The 19,669-nt window shown below is 48.9% G+C and overlaps 2 protein-coding genes across 2 annotated transcripts in view; one reads left to right on the top strand and one right to left on the bottom strand.

The window, feature by feature from the left end:
• The first annotated feature begins 6,569 nt into the window (after positions 1-6,569).
• Positions 6,570-9,027, top strand: Noc2 (Nucleolar complex protein 2). Its single transcript, XM_077644482.1, has one exon. It carries the CDS (start codon positions 6,639-6,641, stop codon positions 9,000-9,002), a length of 2,364 nt encoding a protein of 787 aa, XP_077500608.1. The 5' UTR covers positions 6,570-6,638; the 3' UTR covers positions 9,003-9,027.
• A 4,199-nt stretch (positions 9,028-13,226) lies between these two features.
• The window catches only part of LOC144110581 (DNA-binding protein SMUBP-2-like), a 30,637-nt gene continuing 24,194 nt past the window's right edge, over positions 13,227-19,669 (bottom strand). The window contains exons 14-17 of the mRNA XM_077643598.1: positions 18,357-18,533; positions 15,931-16,114; positions 15,714-15,831; positions 13,227-14,000 (exon numbers count right to left, since the gene is read on the bottom strand). Of these exons, the coding sequence (XP_077499724.1) occupies positions 13,314-14,000; positions 15,714-15,831; positions 15,931-16,114; positions 18,357-18,533 (1,166 nt within the window). The 3' untranslated portion in view covers positions 13,227-13,313. The remainder of the gene's footprint in view (positions 14,001-15,713; positions 15,832-15,930; positions 16,115-18,356; positions 18,534-19,669) is intronic.

A 19,669-nucleotide genomic window follows, 5' to 3' on the forward strand; every position in this document is an offset into this window, starting at 1 on the left:
GTTTGCTCAAGAAGCGATGACTTGCTCTTGCATACCACAAAAGCCAATATTTCGTGCTTAAAAGGCGCACTTTTAAAAAATATGTTTTTGAAAAAAAAAATGTCGCTTCACTATTTCAAAAGGTTTTTCCACAACATTTTGGAAAACAAAAACCTTTTATTGGCGTCTTGTGCTGTTGTGTTTTCGCTACTATGGCTTTTGCACACTACTTTTACGCCGAAGTCATCTGCGCGCGGAGCGCGCCGTGGATACGGAATGGGACACCTCAGTAACGCCACTCTATATTCCTGAAAAAAAAAAAAAGACTGTCCCGCACCAAGTAGCTCATGATACTTTGAGCGTCCATGGTGGCCCAGGTGCAGCGCCGCCAGCTTTCCTTCTAGCTAATAGTAAAAAAGACAGACAAACATATTGGACGGGCGGGTGCCCGGACCAAAAAAGGCTCCTTCTCGAATCCTGGCGCATCCAAACTACCCTGAACAACACCAACCGCACAAAAGGAAACCTGTCCCCAGTATATGCCCAGGGACTTCGCTCTGCAGCTCAAAGAAAAAATGTCACCATTGACCGTTTCCCCACAGTGCGACAACGTGACTCACAGCCCTAACCCTCCTCCTCCCCCACGCCTTTCGCATCACAGCTTGCGTTTTTTTCATCTCCTCCTCCCCTCCATACGTAAAGACGCTAGCTATACTGCCCCAAGTCTGTTGGATGAGCGGAGCTGGATTCAAAACATTCAAGTTTTTGGTTGGAGATGCGCAGTTTATTAAAACTGTTCCCGGTATCAACTAACCCAGCTAACTTCTTGGGTATAGTCAAACTATGCTGCAGCTCTCAGGTGAAAATCTTGAAATTCACCTGGGAGTAATTGCATGGTCTCAGTTGGAAACAACTGGTTCCACTTTGAAACCCAGTTGGAACCAAAGTCGTCCCAGTTGGGGGACCAAGTGGGAGGCAAATGGTTCCAGCTCGTCACCAACTGGGAACACCAATTCTCGGTCAAGAGCCAAATTCCCAATTCAGGGGCAAGTTGGCAGAACCATGCAGCTGGTTGTAGGTAAGAACCGAATGGGATGTTTTCTTACTGGTTTGAGGGACGTTGAGAAGGAAATAAATGCTGCTGCGGCTCAGCACATGGTACAGTCATATAGACGCGCAGTGAACGTACTGTGAAATTAGATGGAAGCTGGCTTATCGATTATCCAATCGCACTGTGCTTGCTGCATGCAAAAATGCCCATAGACATAGACACTCTCCTGGCGAATAAATACCACTTTCATCAAAACTCTGCACTGCGTGTTTAGCATGGGTCAATACGCTGCGGCAAGCATACATCATATGTGCCTGCATTTTTTTTCTTATTAAGGCTGCCCATTCCTAGCTCCAGCTCGTTAGCACGTAGGCACTTTGGGCAGGGTGACATATTTATTGCTGGCCTCAACCCTTTTTCTACAGATTTGGTCCAAGCTTCAACTTAACAGGAAACATTTAGACAGAAAGGACACCTATCAAATTACCAATTGAAAATAAGGTGGATATAACATAAGAACAGAGGCACGATAAATTTGCTCGAATGCAGCAAGGGGTGGGGGTGCGGAATTATAGTAAAGGTTGCGTGACTACGCGCGGCGGTGGACATTACTCGTCCTGCGTCCATCAAGGATGACTTCATGATATTTGCACGGGGGTGGCGAGTTAAAATTTGGGACAGCTGGGCATTGCTTGGCTTCAAGATAAAATAAAAAGAACAAATTGGGGCAACGACAGCGTGATATTCCCGCTGACCAGCCATAGCCCAGTGCAACTGAACTTGTAATAAGAAACGTCGAGCAAATCACGTACTGCGTCGCGAACAACCAGCGATACAGTCCTGGCACAGACCAGAGGCAGCGGTCAGTCCAGAGCACGCACGAGGGACGGAGCGGTCGGCGCTTGTCGTCGTCTTCGTTAAGCGCCAGCCTCTGAAGATTCCGGAGCCGAAGGCCGGTCTTACAATTTCCCCCGGACGAAAAAGCGCCATCCTGGCGGCCTAGGGCGATGTGACAACGGCGGGGTCGTAGTATGGTTTGAGGCAGGTCGATGATAGTGGCGAAATTGCGGACAAAGCGGCGGAAGTAGGAGCAGAGGCCGACGAACCTTGCTGCGGGGGTTTTTTACAGAAGTGGGCTTCGAAAATTCTGCCACAGCTCGCAACTTGGCCGGGTCCGGGAGAACGCCATCCTTCGACACGGCATACATGTCCGAGAATGGTGAGCTGCCGAGCTCCGAAGCTGCACTTGGAGTTGGAAGCTAGCGTCGGCTAGGCAGCGAAGAACAGTCTTGAGGCGCTGGAGGTGAGCCGAAAAGTCCGGGGAAAAGATCACAACGTCACCTAGGTAACAAAGGCATGTGTGCCATTTGAGCCCTAGCTCGGAGTAGGTTAAATTGTCCATCATGCGCTCGAATGGGGCGGGTGCATTGCAGAGGCCGAAGGGCATGACATTAAATTCATATAGCCCGTCGGGTGGTGGTGGTTGTGGTGGTTGTGGTTTATTTAAAAATAACATAAAAGGAAGGTAAAAGATTTTTGCTAGCCCCGGCATCTGCCATCACGTGCGGCGGCACCTGAGCTGGGGCAGCGGAAAGAAAGGATAGCAGGCAGGTGGGAGAGATGAAATAAAAGAGGTGAGGGGACAGAAGAAAGACATGGGGGGAGGTAAATAGTACACTACATAAAATAGATATACACTGCATAAAAACATTAAAAGTAAACACTATAAATGCAAAATAAATATACTATATACATTATTTACACAAAGAGTCAAAAAGTCAGTTGTCTTCGCGGCGCGCGTGTGCTGATGACGGGAAACTCGGCAGTCAATGGTCACACGCGCGCCGCACTTTGCACGCAACAGCTGGTGTGGGGCGCCCAGCTGTTAGAGCGTCCGAGGTAGCACACACGAAGCGTTCAGTCACAGCACTGTACTACCTGGCGCAGAACAGGCGGGACGTCAAGCCCGCCTGTTCGAGAAATACACACAGGCTCACCAAGGTTCGCTCGCGGGTGCGCGCACTGCCTTGCGGCCACAGGAGCGTCTCGAGCGAGTCCGGGAAGATGCCCAGCGCTCTGTAGGCCGCGAGCATATTGCGACGAGCGTCAGCGAACGCGGTGCAGCGTAGGAGTAGGTGCTCCATTGTCTCCACTGCACCGCATCCATCACACACATCACTCGTCGCGATTCCGTGTCGCACCCGTCGTACCCCGGGCCACACGCAACCAACGCGCGCGCGGAGGATCATTGCGCGTTGCTGCCGCGAAAGGGCACGGCAGCCGTTGAGGCTGGGTATGCGCTCACCAGTTTTCGGGCGATCGGCACCTGCCAGTACCGGAGCGCAAGTCCAATGAAGAAAAGAACTCGGCGCCCTGCAAACAGTCGAGGGCGTCGTAGATACGGGGGTAAACGTCCTTGCGTGTAATCTTGTTCAGACGACTGTAGTCGACACAGAATCGGATGGAACCGTCATTTATCTTGACCAGGAGCGCCGGCTATACCCACGGGCTATGCGACAGCTGTATCACGTGGCGCTTGAGCATGTCGGTCACCTGCTCGTAAATGATGCGGCGCTCAGCGGCTGACACGCGGTACGGACGTTGGCACAAAGGGGCAGAGGTTCCAGTGTCAATAAAGTGGGTAACGGTGGTGGTGTGGCCCAAAGAAGGTTGCTGGTAGTCAAACGAAGCTTGAAAACGCTGCGGAATGGCGACAAGCTGGTCTCGTTGTGTAGACGTCAGGGTAGCGTCGACGGAACGGTGGAAAATATCTACAGAAGACTGATTGGTGATGGGAACAGGCGTAATGGCGTTGACGCGAAGGCCGGCCGTGCTATCGACGAGGGGGTATGCAGAGGCGGGATCGTGAAAGGCAACACTACCAAGCGATTGGCCAGGGAGTAAATTGGTAGGGCAGGAGAACGGGTTAGCCACATAAATAGCGCTGGAGCCACGAAGAATTATTGTCAGCACGGCATGAGGCAGAAAAACAGACTTCTGGTCAGCGCATCGTAAAGAGGGGGTATAAGTGACAGTTGCATCTGAGAGAGCAGCACAAGAAAGAGGCACCAGCACTGAAGAGAAAGGAAGAACGTCTGTGTCCTCTGAGACGACCACAGTAGCGGCACCGGCACCGGGTACGTCCAAGGGAGCGTCACTGTAGGGCGACAAGTCAAGCTGAGCACGGGCGCATTCAATGACGGAGTGACGTGAGGAGAGGAAGTCCCAGCCAAGGATAACGTCGTGAGAGGAGCGGGCGACGACGATGAACTCGATTGTGTAGGGAACGTTCTCGATAAGCAGGCGGGCGGTGCCGGCGGCTAACGGTCGAATGTCCTGAGCGTTGGCGGTGGGAGAGAAACGAGAGGAAGGAGCGTCGTCCCTTTTTTTGAGTCTGTGACAGAGGGTGTGACTGAGAACGGAAACGGCTGCGCCAGTGCCAAGTGCTTCGACGGCGACTCCCTCAACGAACACAGTAATAATATTGGCAGGCACAGAAACAGGTCTTCAGCGAGTCGCTGATGACGCAGTTCTTGCCTCCGGAACTGCGGCCGTTAGTTTTCCGCGTGGATGGCGGAGCATCGGAGAACGGGAACGGCGGCCAGGAGACGGCGAGCGGTGGGAGCGGGGATGGTAACTATAGGAGAAGAAGAATCCGGAAGCGGCGCATGTGAAGCAGGTGAGGACGACGGCGGAAGGTCGTACGTGGGCTCACGCCTATAATCGTAGGGACGGTGGTCACGACTGCGACAGAAACGAGCCACGTGGCCAGCGACGTCACAGGCGTATCAAATGGGGCGGTTGTCCTGAGCGCGCCAGGGGTTGAGTGGCTGCGGCTGTGATCGGGTGCGGGCAACCGGACGATAAGGAGGGGACGCGGGTCGCTGGGGTTCTAACAGGCGGTTAAGTTGCCTGTAGACAGGGGCAGCAGGTGAGGGCCGCGACCGCACCACGGCATCGGCGTACGTCAGAGGAGCAGCGATCAGGGGTGGCTGAGGAGGAGGTGGCAGGGCTTCAGCGACCTGCTCCTCGATGACACGCTGTAGGTTGGGAGTGAGCGACGGCGCAGGCGGGCAGGTAAACAAGCACAGCTGGCGTGCGACTTCCTCACGTACAAACTGCTGGAGGAGCGACTGTTGTTCCAGAGCACCGTTCCCAGGGAGAGCCAAGCTGGAAAGTGCGGCCTCCTGAAAGCCTGCACGCCGGGTAGAAAGCCGCTGTTTGCGCAGCTCATCGAGGCTTTGGCAGTAGCCGATGACACCGGAGACAGACTGGGGATCTTTGGCGACGAGCATCTGGAAGGCATCATCCTCAATGCCTTTCATAGTATGTCTGATCTCGTCGGCCTCGCTCACAGAAGGGATGATGCGCTCGCAGATGCCGGCGACATCTTCTATATAACTGGTGAAGTTTTCAACGGTTTGCTGGGCCCGACTTCGCAAGCGTTGCTCAGCGCGAAGCTTACGCTCTGCGGGACGGCCAACGATTTCTGTCAGGCTGGTTTTGAGAGCTGCCCAGCCGGAGATGTCAGCCTCGTGGTTTCGAAACCAGAGATTGGCTACGTCGCTCAAATAAAATATAATATTGGTCAGCTTGACGCTGTCGTCCCACTTATTGTATGCACTTACGCACTCATGGGAGGCCAATCAATCCTACACATCCGTGCAATCTGTGCCGCTGAAGGTGGCCGGGTCACGCTGCCGCGCGGCGCCAGAGCAGAAGTCAGGCGAAGGAAGCGGTGATGCAGTTTGGGTTACGGTCTCAGGCATTGCAGAGGTAGTAGACAATGCGCTGTTGCGAAGTTCCAGGGCGGGGGACCGTTGGTACCTCCACCACTTGTAATGAGGAACGTCTGGCAAAGCACTGCGTCGCGAACAACCAGCGGTAAGTCCTGGTACAGACCAGAGGCAGCGGTCAGTCCGGAGCACGAACGAGGGAAGGAGTGTTCGGCGCTTGACGTCGTCTTCTTCGTTAAGGGCCAACCTCTGAAGATTCCGGAGCCGAAGGCCAGTCTTACAAAGGTATCCGTGAGCGAAGAAAATCACCTCCTCCTCTGCAACACAAAGAAGCGCCCGTAAAACGTTCTGGGTGGCTGCCGCCATTCTTCGCAAGCTTCCCTTGGCACCATCGCGTCTTCACTAGGCCGCCATCTGCTGCGGGCGGTTATGCCACTGGATGGTAATGCGAGCCTCATAGTGTTCCAGAATAGAAAACTTCCCAGCAATAAAATGTAGCACAACCGATGAGGCCCGCTGAGAGATCAACTCCAGCGAGAAAACCGTCAATAGGCTGGAACTGAATTTAAACCGCGCGCTATAAGCTGATTTTTAGGCTGTAGCCTGGCCGCCTAGCTTCGTACCTAGTGATCACATAACATGCTGCCTTTCGCCAAAATAATAAACGTAGTTGAAAAAACACGAAGTTTATATTAAACGTCAGTAATAAATTTATTTTGAGCTAAGTAGTTCAATTAGTCAAATTATTCTTATTTTTGTCAGGAGTCTTATATTATACAAAGTCAACACTGTTTCGAGCCGAAGTCGCACGTGTACTACGGTGCACGCGCATTGAACGTTGTTCTGCACGTGCTTTGGCGACGCTACGAAGTATGGGTCCAGCAAAAAAGCACAAGATGCGAAAAAAGAAACTTAGTGAGGTCAGTGTCGAGGAATTTATGGCCGGAGGCTTTTCATCAGATTCCGAAGGCGACCAAGCGGCGGCTGCGGGGTTACCAAATGGCAAGTCTGCCAGCTCCGGCGGTCAACTGTCACCCAAGAGGCAGAAAATGCGACTCAAACGAAAGAAACGACGCTCTTCGGGCTCCGAAGAGAACTCCGACGCCAATTCCGACGATGACGACGAGCATCGTGCGCCCAAGATGTCGCCAAAGCAGAAGGCACCTCAATCGCGTTCGGGACCTAAGGAAGCAAGCAAGAAAGGCGGAACCTCAAGTAAGGACGTTTCTCACGCGGAATCCGAAAACTCGGACAGTTATTCGGATGCCGGAGAAAACGTGAGCAGCGAGGACGAGTCTGACGTAGATATCGAAAAGCAGAAGGAGATTGTCCGCAAGCTCAAAGATACCGATCCCGACTTCTACAAGTACCTGGAAGAGCACGACAAGGACCTCCTAGACTTCTACACCACCGAAGCTGATGAGGATGAAGAAGGTGCCAGCGAAGAGGACGAGCAGTACGAAGCGCCTAAAAAGAAGCGACTCCTCAAGCTGGAGGACATCGACCAGTTCGAGAAAGATCTGCAGGACAGTCCGGACCTGCGCAAGATTACCGAAGTAGTGAACTGTTTTAAGGCAGCCGTCTTGCAGGCCGAAGGAGACGAGGTCGGCGCCGAATCCAAGAAGCAAGTGAGTCCCTTCAAAGTTGAAGGGCAGATCATATTCAACGCGGTCGTCAAACTCTGCCTCAGCGATCTGGTGCCGGCGTTGCACAAGGTTCTGCGTTTGCCGGAGCCAGCAGTGGTGCAAGACGAGTCGAAGTCGTTCGACCCTACCAAAAGTCACACGTGGAAAAAAGCTTCATTCGTTGTGAAAACGTACCTTATGAATGTCGTCAAGCTCATCACCGCGGTCACGGAACCACAGCTCGTCTCGGTGCTCTTACGACACATATTATTTCTAGTTCCCTACTACGTCGCCTTTCCCCAAGTCGCGAAGGCACTTCTGAAGCGCCTTGTGCAGCTCTGGTGTGAGGCGGAGGAGTCCGTTCGTGTTGTCGCTTTTGTCTGCCTCGTTCGCACACTCCGTGGGCTTCCACGAAACTACCACGACACCGTGCTGAAGCACATGTACATGTCTTATGTGCGCAACTGCAAGTTCACCTCACCTACAACATGGCCGCTCATCAACTTCATGAAGCGTTCTCTTGTCGAGGCTTACGCCCGGGACGAGGCCTTGGCCTATCAGCATGCTTTCCTCTACATCAGACAACTTGCCATCCACCTCAGAAATGCAATTACCGTTCGCAAGAAGGACACCTGCAAAGCCGTCTACAACTGGCAGTATGTCCACTGCTGCCTACTCTGGTGCCACTTATTGGCGACGGTGTCACCTGGCAAGACACTCCAGCCCCTCGTCTACCCATTGGTTCAGACCATAGTCGGCACAATCCAGCTGATTCCCGCAGCGAAGTATGTCCCGCTGAGGTTCCATTTGGTTCGTGGCCTCATGCAGGTGTCGTCTGGCACAGGCGTCTTCATCCCAGTTATGCCTCATCTTCTTGAAGCCTGCACAGTCGTCAACTTCAACCAGAAGCACTCCTCTACATCGATGCGGCCCTTGGACATGAGCTGCGTGTTACGAGTCTCACCAGCGCAGATGAAGGAGAGTGGCTTCCGTGACGCGGTTGTTGAGACATTTTACGAGCTTGTTCTCGAGTACGTCTCGAGTGTATCGCATTCAGTGGCATTTCCAGAGCTGGTCCTTCCTTCTCTGCTGTACCTGAAGGAGTTTTGCAAGAAATGTAAGGTTGCGAATTACACCAAGAAAGTAAAGCAGCTCATCGACAAGATGGAAGAGAACTACAGGTTCATTGAAGACCGGAGGAAGAACTGTAGTGTGGCGCTCGGCGATGCACAAGGACTCGACTGCATCGAGCAAAGGTGGAAGCAGGAAGGGACGCCATGGACCAGGTTCTACGAGCAGTGGAGCAAGCTGCGGAGCCAGAGGCAGGAGACAGCAGCCCGTGGTAAGGTCTTGAGCAAATTGCCAGAGCCTGAATCAGACTCTGATGATAATAAGCCACGAAGAAAGAAGAAGGCAGCAAAGAAAAAGGAAGAAGCTGAAAAGAAAGCAGATGCCAAGAAACAGAAGAAGGCTAGGACTGGAACGAAAGATGACGATGTAGTGGCAGCTGGCAGGGACGATGATATTGTTCAGGACATGGCATTGTCATCGACGTCCGAGGAGGAAACGACTAGTGACGACGACGACGATGATTTTGATGAATCTGGTTAGTAAGCTGTGCTCTTGTTAAAACAGCCTCAGAATTTGTTTTCTCGGTGGGGCAGTTCGAGGGAAAAGAGCTCACACACATACTGTCCTCGACAAATTGAACACGATATTCCGAGCATTTTTTTTGGTGTACTTGACACTGGATGATGCCTACAGGCGGTACTTGCATGAATACCATTTTGTTGTTCAGTGCATAGCGTCAGCGGTGCAGGCCAGAGCAGGCGGCGATAATCACATTAGACATGTGCAGGTTTTCACAGTGTTCCATAGACAACAAAATGACAGCCTCAGTGATGTCAGTGAATATTCCCTATAAGGGAGGTTTTGTGAGGAAATGCTAGCTTTCGAATAAAACCTGTCAGAGTGCTTGCACTGCTTGCATGTTTTTCAGCGTCTTCAAAAGCTTGGTTTGGTTTGATTTCTGGAGGTTTAACATCCCAGAGCGGCTTAGGCTATGAGGGACACCGTAGTGAAGGGCTCCGGAAATTACGACCACCTGAGGTTCTTGCACCAACATCTCACAGTACACGGGCCTTTAGAATTCCACCTCTATTGAAATACGACTGCTGTGGCCGGGATAAAACCCGCGCCTTTCGGGTGGGTCAGCAGCCGAGTGCCATAACCACTACGCCACCGCGGCGGCTGCATCTTCAAAAGCGTATTCACTTTCACCATTGCATAAAGTTTTCCAAAAGCCACATGCTCCCATTACTGCAATCAATTTATTGACTATTCAGGTTTGTAAAGAAGTAAACTGAGCAGAGAGCGATGTTCCAATGCCACTAATGTCTTGCCTAGCAGAAATTTGGAGCATGCATGCTGAACAGTTTAATGCAGCTTGAACTCGTCAGTATTAATTCAGTATCCACCTAACCTTCTTACCTTTTTAACGCGAAAGTGCCGAGTAGCTTGTGCCCCAAAAAATCCGCGATCGTTGGCGTTGTTGACCGCGAGTGAAAAATCTGCATAAAATCCCCAGAGAAGCAACTCGGGAGGCAGGTTGGCCACCTAGGTCACATAACCTTGTGGCATTATCACAACCTGCACATTGGGTATTGAGAAAACTGCAAATCGTGGCAGATGGCAGTTAAATTAATGATTGGTTTGCGCGGGAAGACCAACCTGGGTCGCACAAGCCCCACTGGTGGCAGAACCTGCCATCGCAAGGCAGTGGTGCATCACTTAACCGCTGCACCATTAAGCCAGGAGTGGTATGAGGACTCGCAGGGATCCATGAATGTTGCAAGTTGAGAGTGACCAATTCTGTATATATGGGCATTAGCCCCTTTTGCTATCATGTCATACCTGCAAGGCAGAGCTTATTCTTTTTTTTGTTCCGAGGCTGGCTATTCCTCTCACCGCAGCCACACCAGCTTGCTGGAAGTTAAGAAGGCGTAGTCATCACAGCAGGTGCACATGTGGTACAAAGCTATGTCCATCACCAAACTTAATTTGCACATGATTTAAAATCACTTTTAGTAAATGCTTCCCCTTTTTCTCTTGGCCAAGGGTGGTGGCGGGCGATTAAAAATTATTGAGTGATGCATGTGCTGCAATAGGTACACATGCTAGTTATGTAAAAGAAAAAAAAAGTTTTAGAGTGCGAAACAAGCACACACAGATCTCTGAAAGTTTAGTCACGGGCCCGTTAAGGTGGGGACGTGGCTTTCAGCAAAAATATTTTTCATTTCGTGATATATTTAGACGAAATTTTTTTGAGCACATTAAAAATAATTTTATGTCTACTTTCGCAAAATTTCACCGTTGTATCTCCAAAAATTCTTTCTAATATATATTTTTCCTCTCAATCCTGTGAAAAGGCTGTAGATGATGTGGATTTTTATGGTGAAAAAGCACCTATGGCCAAAGAGCTCCATGGCACAAGGTGTTTTCGACTAAAGGTGGGGCGAAAGACCTACTTTCCAAGCATTTCACCCGATAAGCCGAGCACCAGGCCAAGGGAAAGCTCGTACCCATTGTATCACTGGCGGGTACCCGGCGGCTCTGGGGATCGAACCCTCACATCTCCCGCATGCGAGGCAGATGTCCATACCACTTCGCCACTGCTGCGGCAAACGGCTGTAGAGTTAAGAATATGTGGCAGAAGGCTGGTTTAACATTGACTGCATTCCTACCGGGATGCTACAGGTTAAGGCATTATAATCTTTTCTTCACAAAGCACAAATTGCAGTTTTGAATTTTGGCAATGCAGTGTCTGTTGACATGTCTAGAGTGCGAAGAAATTTCACACACAAAAAAAAATTCGAATTCGCAAATTTGAGAAACAAGGAACACCTCGACCTGTTCTATGGTCCTAGGAGTGCAACGAAACTAATGGGGTCAAAATAGATGGAACAGTCTGGAAGAAATCTGCTGCGCAAGGCGAGAATCTGGACAGAAGACCACAACGGAGAATGCCATTGTTTGAGCGTCACAGCCGCCACAGTTCATGAAACTATTTTTTTTAGAATACTTCCCAGTCAACTTCTGCAGTGAAACTTTGAGGCAGCATAAAAAACGAGGCATAAATGTGGATACAGCAATTATAAAAAAAATTAATTCTTCGACCATTTTTTGAAGTTGGTCTGTATTGATCGATCACTGCATTCTAATGACAAAGACGCTGCTTTCAATGAAAACGGAGTTTTAAAGCTAGAACAGGCTAAAAAGCTGCGCAGGTTTTGCATCCACATGCTGTTTTTACAAGCGATTTGTGATGTGATGTGAACGCATTTTTGGTTGCTGATCTCGGTGGCAAGGCCACGCCACTAACATCAACAAAGACTTCGAACCAGTCATCATGGAAACGTTTTCATCAATGAAGTCACGAGCTTAAATCCAGTGGCGTGAGACACAAACTTTTTGTTGGTTCCTTCAAGGTAGGAGGGTGGTTCTCCCGAGTATGGGAGTCCAAGGGGTCTGAGCTGGCCAATACCGCCTTGCACCGGCGGCATCTTCTGCTGCTTTCCAGATCATTTATTTTCCTCACATGCCCAGACCATATGATAAGAGATCAAAGACCTCACTACAGTCTGGGCGCCTATTGCAATATCTTTCGGCCGGATCGCACGCTATCTGGCAAGGCTAAGTTATGTGCCTGCCTGTAGACCCCTCAAGGGAACGATGTCCCACTTCTAAATAAATTTTCTTGGCAGTATATGAATCTTAAGATGCCAAAATAGCTTCAACATAGGCAGAAGGAGCCAAACAATGGATTTTTACCATGAACAAAGACTGGACGAAGTTTATCTTCACTACCACTTAAAGCAACTAGAAGACTTAGTGGTGCAGCATTTCGTTTTCAACATTGCTGACATTGGCTGTGCCCAACCACTTCAGTTGAAGACCAATTGAGTGCCCTACATAGGTGCATTCTAGTTTAAACCAATGTAGAGTGCACTTCGACCAAGGGTTTTTACAGTGAGAAATTTTAATTGACTTGTAATGACATAGTGTGTGGCATCCCAAATCTGCACACGGGCTATGAGAGAGGCCATAGTGGAGGGCACTGGATTAATTTAAACCATCCAAGCTTGCTGCCAGTAGTACACCCATTCTGATCTGAACACGCATCACAGACAAGACGTCAGAGTCCAAAATAATGCCCAGTCATACTTTTGTAGTGACACCTGCATTACGCTAGCCGGAGCTATTTCGCCTGTCTTGGCCATCTGCTCCTACTGTGCAAGCGTGAGTTTCGCCACAGGTGCGCCGCGACCGCCGCCGACTCGCCCCCGCTGCGCGCTGATGCCACGACTAGCTATGCGCCTTACTGTGCATGTGCGTGGGGTTGAATGGATATGGGAGGCGATGCGTTCGGCCGTCAATTGCAGGCCATGGAAGAAGAGAAGCCTTGCTCGTTGCGGCAGCAACATATGCATTGGGAAATGAACTCGACGGACCCTGAAGTCGTTGCCCAAGCTGTTCGGCATGACTGACAGACTCACAGGCTGACATCAGTTAATGGCTCCTTTTGCTACATATACTGGGCATAGCAGAGCTAAGCCACTGCTAATTTTTTGACACAAAGACAGCCTGCATGAAATGCTTCCCCTGATAAACTGACTCGAATTACAAGTGAAGTATCCTGGTCATGGCAGCCACATTTCTACTGACGTGAAACGCAAAAGGCGCCCATGTGCTGTGCAATGTCGATGCACATTAAAGAACCCCATTGCATGCAATGATGACACACGAGGCGCCAAAGCAAAGACAATTTCGAGGAGGTGTCACAAGATTCAACAGACCAGTCGCTTTATTTTACAGATGACATTACCAAGAACACTGTACATGGGCGAAGGCTCCACACAAACATTACTTTTTTTCCTGCCGCTTTCGAGATTCGGCCATCTGGGCAAGCCGCTTGTCTAATGCTCTCTGGACCTGCGCCCTCTTCTCAGGCTTGATATGGCTGGGTGCCACAGTGCCACCTTTCGAGCGGTGCCAAGCTATTCGAGCCTGTGTGCGAGCTTCCTCCCCACAGCCGTGCACTTCCGGCAAGGCGTGCTTGAAACAAAATCCCCGCTTGCATAAAGGGCACGGCCCGCCTATGCCAGCCAGTGCAGTGTGCAGCTTTTCGTTGCACCTCTCGAATCCACACGTCCTGTCTGATGCCATCACCTTGGCAATGAGCTCGTCAAAGTCTTCGTCTTTGTCTTCGTTGCCGTCCCTGGCTGCTCTCGGCTTTATTTCTGGCTGCTTCTTTTTTCTTTGCGGTTTGTTTTTGGCCTCCTGTGACTTAAAGCACAGTGATGGAGCAGTCGGTTCGTCAACAGTTGGCTCGTCTTTATTCGGCTTGTCTGTATTAGTAGCTTCGGCTTTGGAGTGGGAGGCTTCTGTTCCACCTGACGCTTCTTCTGACGTTCCTTTGCCAGATCTCTTCTCTTTGCTGCAAGAAGGCAGGTCGGACTTCGGTGGTTGGTCAGCGCGCTTTCTCAGCACGATGTGGCGTTCGGCTCCGTCACCTTCACTGATGTGTATCAGGCCAAGTTTTTCAGCAAGCTGAAAGAGAGAACACAGCTGCTGAGCCCAGGCTGTAACCACAACTTTTCGAAGTTAATGGGCTGAGATAGCAAACAGACAGGTGGGCCGACACAGACGCAGGAGTACAGTGAACATCCTTTGATGCAAATTATATCAATCAGAATTTTTCGATAAGCTGTGGAGTTTGGAGACCGTTGCTTAGCTTCCCACAGCCACAACGCATAAAAAAATATTAAGGCAAGCCATTAAACTTGAACACACTGGGGTAAGACAAACTTCTGCATCACCACAAGAGTACAAGCGTATGGGCTTATACATGCAGACGTTCTTCCATCTTGACAAGAGAAATGGTGTACTGTGGGTAGCCTTGAATGTTACGTGCAATTCAGCACATTCCACACCTCAAGCACAGTTGCAGTTTTTTTTTTTCAAAAGCATGAATGTTGTGGCAAGACTTCAGCAAAAATTTGGCATATGTCCTGGGTGACGAAAGTAGAGCTGCCTCACAAAAAAGAAAGATAAAGATTGAGACAACTGTGCAGGTGACTGCTGGCACTCTTGAGGGATTCTTGAAAACCTTTTTTTCCTTTCTTCCAAAGTTTTACAAAGATACGCTTTTCTCACTACCAGTTCACCAACCAGTGCCATGATAAAGCACCACACTCAGCTTTGGGGGTACCCTGGTCTTCAAAAAACTTTTATTAATAAAGTCACAATTATGCAATCTTCAGGAAACATGTATTTTTGCATGCTGATTCCAAACATGTAGCTTAAGTTCATTTAAAACATGTGCTTGTGCACTTATGCAATATGTTAAACAATCTTTTGGAGAGAGCTTTTAAGAAAGGTCGCTGCAGGGAACTTGCTGAAATCTATGCCACTAGTTTGTCTTGACATCAAGGAGTGCAATAAGGGTAAACTTATCATCCTGTCTATCATAGAACTTGAGCTACCAGGTTTTTAAGTTGCCACTCAAGAAACCGGAATACCAGCTTTTCTTCCCATTTCTGAAGCGGCAACTTCAAAACCCCATAACTCAACTGCTACGGCAGACAGGATGATAATGTTACCCTTATTTCACTCCCTATTGCAAGAAAAACCAACGGCAAACATTTCAGCAAGTTCCCTGCAGTGAACTTTCTTAAAAGCTCTCTCCAAAAAGTTACTTAACAGATTGCATAAATGCACAAGGAGTTCTTCCATGCGAAACTAAATGACATATTTAGAATCAGCATGCAAAAATACATATTCCCTGAAGATTGTGTAATTGTGACTTCATGAATAAAAAAACGCTTTCAAAGACCAGGGTCCCCCCTTAATCAAGCTTTCACGGTACAGGTGGCGACAACAGGTTTAGGCAGGTGCGCATATTTCTGCTGTACTTCTAGCCTAACGACATGGCGGCACTTTGATGTCAGTGCAAACCGTCTAGATATGCTCTTGCATGACCTGACATCTCACTTATGGTATCATGACCTGATATCATACTTTAATGAAAGTATATCAAACTTTCATTAACATGAGTGGTGTAGTGTTCGAAGCACAAGCACTATTCCCTGCATCCTGTGCAAGATGCCAGGGGGCACAGAGGTCCGCTTGCCTCAGCTACAATCACTCCTCACAAAGTGAACAAGGCTCCCACTTCTGGGCTGTCTCACAACAGCAGAGGTCAGGCAGATTAAGAGCAAGAACAGAAGCCTAGAGCACGGACAACACGAAAGAACAGCCCACCTCGTGGACTGTGCGTCTTTCGAAGGCAGTCAACGAAGCCGGAAGTGACCGCTGCTTGTCCGCAGACTCTGCAAACTTTGTGACCAGCGCTTCCCAAGGCGACTGCACGCTTGCTCCCCTGTCACAACGAAGCATGTTTGCAGTCATTCATAAGCCACAAGCAGTACGGTGTAAATCGCGTCCAATGCAGTGGCCACGTGTAGGCATTGAAACTCACTCTTCTGGTTTTTTAGAGTGATGAGTGCCACTCTGATGTTTGGCAGACTGCTTCAGCTTGGCGGCGTCCTGACTCCTCTGGGCCGATTCCTGGCACGGCTTCTTCTTGGACTTGCTGGCTGGTTTCTTTGCCTCCTTCAGTCGGATACTAGACGGCCTCAGTGTCGATGAACACAATTCCAGATCTGTGGTAAAAAAATGCAAAAGAAAGAAGCATTAAGGTCGCAGCAGTCTGCAACTGCAAAACAGCCATTGGCTTAAACTACGCCCTGTACCACGTGCATTGTATTATGTCAGCCGCTTACTTTTTGCATCTCACGTATAAAACCCTGACATTGTCGTCCATATGTATATATCTTGTACAATGCTTGTCATTGAGCGTCCTTTGTTTATTTTTCTTGAATTGCTGCTGAACTGTACCCAAGGGGGCCGGGCTTCGTCAAGCTGCGCATGTGCAGGTTTTTTCCGTTGCCCCCTTTCTTCCTCTCGGAGAAAAATAAATTTGACTTTGACTTTGACATATATGCCCTTAACGATTTGCATTAAAACGGAGTAGTCCTCACATCATGAGAGTTGCTTCAGTATTTAGTCTTGACACAGTTAGCAATAGTTGGATGGAGTCCAGCCATAGTCCTGACAGAGCTATTTTTTTAATACAAACACTCTTCTTTAGCCTTGTAACCGCCCAGTGTCGCGAATTCGCCACATGCCGTTTAACCATTACCGTATCTACTTTAGCCAACGCACTTCAATGCGCACTGCGCCTCAGCCAGTGTCGTTACTCCACCACCTTTCAATGGGGCACTGGTTGCAAGGGCACTTTTTTCCACAATGTGATGGCTCAGAACCAAGCGCTGTCACTACACAATTGTTTTTAACTAAGCTGAATATCACTTTACCAGCAGACAACGAACTGAATCCTCAAGGGCAGCGAGAGAGCAGCCTGGTTGAAACGCATCTACGTGGTTGAAGATGACAAAAGCGAGCACCTGCCAAGCTGCGCAACAAAAAGGAAAACATTTTCAGAACCACTATCACACATTCATCATGCTGTGGAGGTCTAAGTTATGGAGTTTGATGACATCGACGCCAAAGCACTGCGGTGCATATGAGAAAGATGATTTAAGAATTCACTGACAACAGTGAATGAACACTGTAGTGCGCTCGACATGATCACTCACATGTCGCAGTAAATGAATCGCCCCTCTTTGGGCAGTCCTTTAAGCGGCTGGCCTGCCATAGAGAATGCCTTCTTTTTTTTTCTTGGCTTTGCGATTTTGTGGGGCCAGTTTAGATTCGAGTGAATACGGTACTGCTCTCAGTAGCCGGTGCTTTCATCAAAATGTTTGGTGTCACTGTGAGCAAGCTGTACGAAGAAAAATGGGGCACGAATACGCAACTTCCAGTCGGCATTTAACAAACTCCTCTCCTCAACTGTCATTTTCTGACAACTTTTGCGGGAAAAATGGAAATACATTTGTTGGATAACAAATTGTTTTCTGAGTTAGTTTGGGTCCTCCGAGTTGGTTTTTCACACAACTTGAACTGGCTGCAAATGGACCAAATGCCCATCACTGTGAATTTGCTAAATACTGATTTTTCATATTTTTGCGGTGCTAACAAATTTTTGATGTTGGCTTTTGGAGGTGAGTACATCAGCTAGTATAATATGCAGGTAATGTTACTTTTCTTTGATTCCTTAATAATTTGGGCATGAATTCGAACCGACTTACCTGAAAAACCAAGCTGGCAAGGTTTTCCTCACAGCTAAGTTCCACACAAATAAAAATGCGTACAATAGGCTTGTAAAGCTTTGTTTTCTGTAAAAGTTGCTTCTTTTCCATCACAACGGATTAACTTATTGACACAGGAAAACATTAATATGTCCTCCATGTGCCTTTAACTAAGAGAGATGCTTTTCATGCTTCACAAGAAATAAAAATTAACTGGAGGTGACATTTAAGCTCCACCTTAAGAGTATGAAGGAATAGCGTTAATGAGATGATGCCCATCTATGTGGAATTGGTCATTCTCTACTTTACATTCATAGAACCTCGGGAGTCCTCATATCATTCCCTGGCACAGTGGTGCAGTGGTTACGTGATGTGCCACTGCCACAGCAGATGTGGCTTGTGAGATCCAGACTGCTCTTTCCGAGCAACCTCTTGTGACCAATCATTAATTTAACTGCCACCTGCCACGTTGGGCAGTTTGCTCCCAATCCGGGGGGCAGCTCGCCACCTGCCGTGGTGGGCAGGTTGTGAGACGTTACAAGGTAAGGCCTGTGAATCACTCGGGAAATTTTTCACTCAAGCCGCCGCCGCCGCCGATGATGATGAAGCCGGGTTTTGCGCTGAACAGGACCCCTAGTGCTATTGCATTAAAAAGGAGAAGGGAACTCCTTTCAGTTTTAAAACTCTTACTCACCAGCTGAGTATTCCCGTGCACTGCGCACCTCCCCTTCTTCGCTGATGTAGTCAACAAGTGACTTGAGAAAGTCATGGCGTGACATGGTTGCACTGTCGCACACCACAGCCAAGTGCCGCCGAGCCCTTGTGACGGCCACGTTGATCCTCCTGTCCTCAGCGAGAAAGCCAACAGTACCTGGAAAGTGGTAACATACTCAGGTCTGTGTGCACAACTTGAATAAGGTACTAATGCTGGCCTCCCAGACAGAAATTTCTCAATGCAGGTGCAGCCTTAATTCTCAGCATCGTGAGTGTGCTCTCAATGGCTTCCACACAAGGTGGTGAAAAGTCAGCACTAATCAACGAAGCATGCCTAAATGGCTTCGTTTTAGTGCCCTAGCACTTACAGTAGCCATTACCTGCATTTAGTCATTGTGCGTTTGCTTGTCTGTTTGTATGAAGCCTGCTTTATGGCAGGCTGATCACTAGGTTGTGGGCAACCCCCTTCTCCAAGCACACACACACACCTGGAAGGTTGTGATGACGTCACAAGGTCTGACCCACAAGGTCTGACCTAGGTGGCACAGGTGGACAATAAAACAATGCAAAACAACGGCCACAGCAGTGCTAATGCACCTATTTCGGGTTTATTGACCATAATTTTTTTTCCTCTGTGCATAAGGCCTAAAAATTTTTGCGGCTGAAAGCAGAAGTGCCGGCCACTCTGAAAGCTGAGTTGCAGCGCGAACAAATAAGAAGCTGCGGTAACTCAGGTGTGTGTGCGACATACCGATAAACATAACGACTATCGTTCCAAGCTACACTTGCACACATTTGTTTTCCTTTGCCTACTTTCCTTCAAAACACAATAAAAAATGATCAATTTCTACTCTGTTTAGACACAGAAACGTCTTGTGCACTAACTCACAATCACTCGCCACCGTGGCTCAGTGGCTTTGGCGCTCAGCTGCTGATCTCAAGGTCATGAGACTGACCTTGGCTGCGGCGCCTGCATTTCGGTGGAGGCGAAATAAATCTCTCCATCACACGTTAAAGAACCCCAGGTGGTCAAAATTAATCCGCAGCTCTCCAATGTGCCGTGCCTCACAGCCCATGTATCTCTTTGAGCCATTAAATCTCAAACACTTTATTTTTTCTTCTCCTTCTTGTGCCCCCACTTAACTAGCTGTTCATATTTCTTATGTTCAAAATCTGTCAGCTACGCTAAGCACTAGTAATATGAATTCAATTTCCTATGCACCCACAGAGACCCCGCGTGAACAATTAGCGATCTGCAATTTTTACAATATATGATGGAGTACAGAACGCAAA

The sequence above is a fragment of the Amblyomma americanum genome, chromosome 11, assembly GCF_052857255.1.
Source record: "Amblyomma americanum isolate KBUSLIRL-KWMA chromosome 11, ASM5285725v1, whole genome shotgun sequence".
NCBI lineage: Eukaryota > Metazoa > Arthropoda > Arachnida > Ixodida > Ixodidae > Amblyomma > Amblyomma americanum.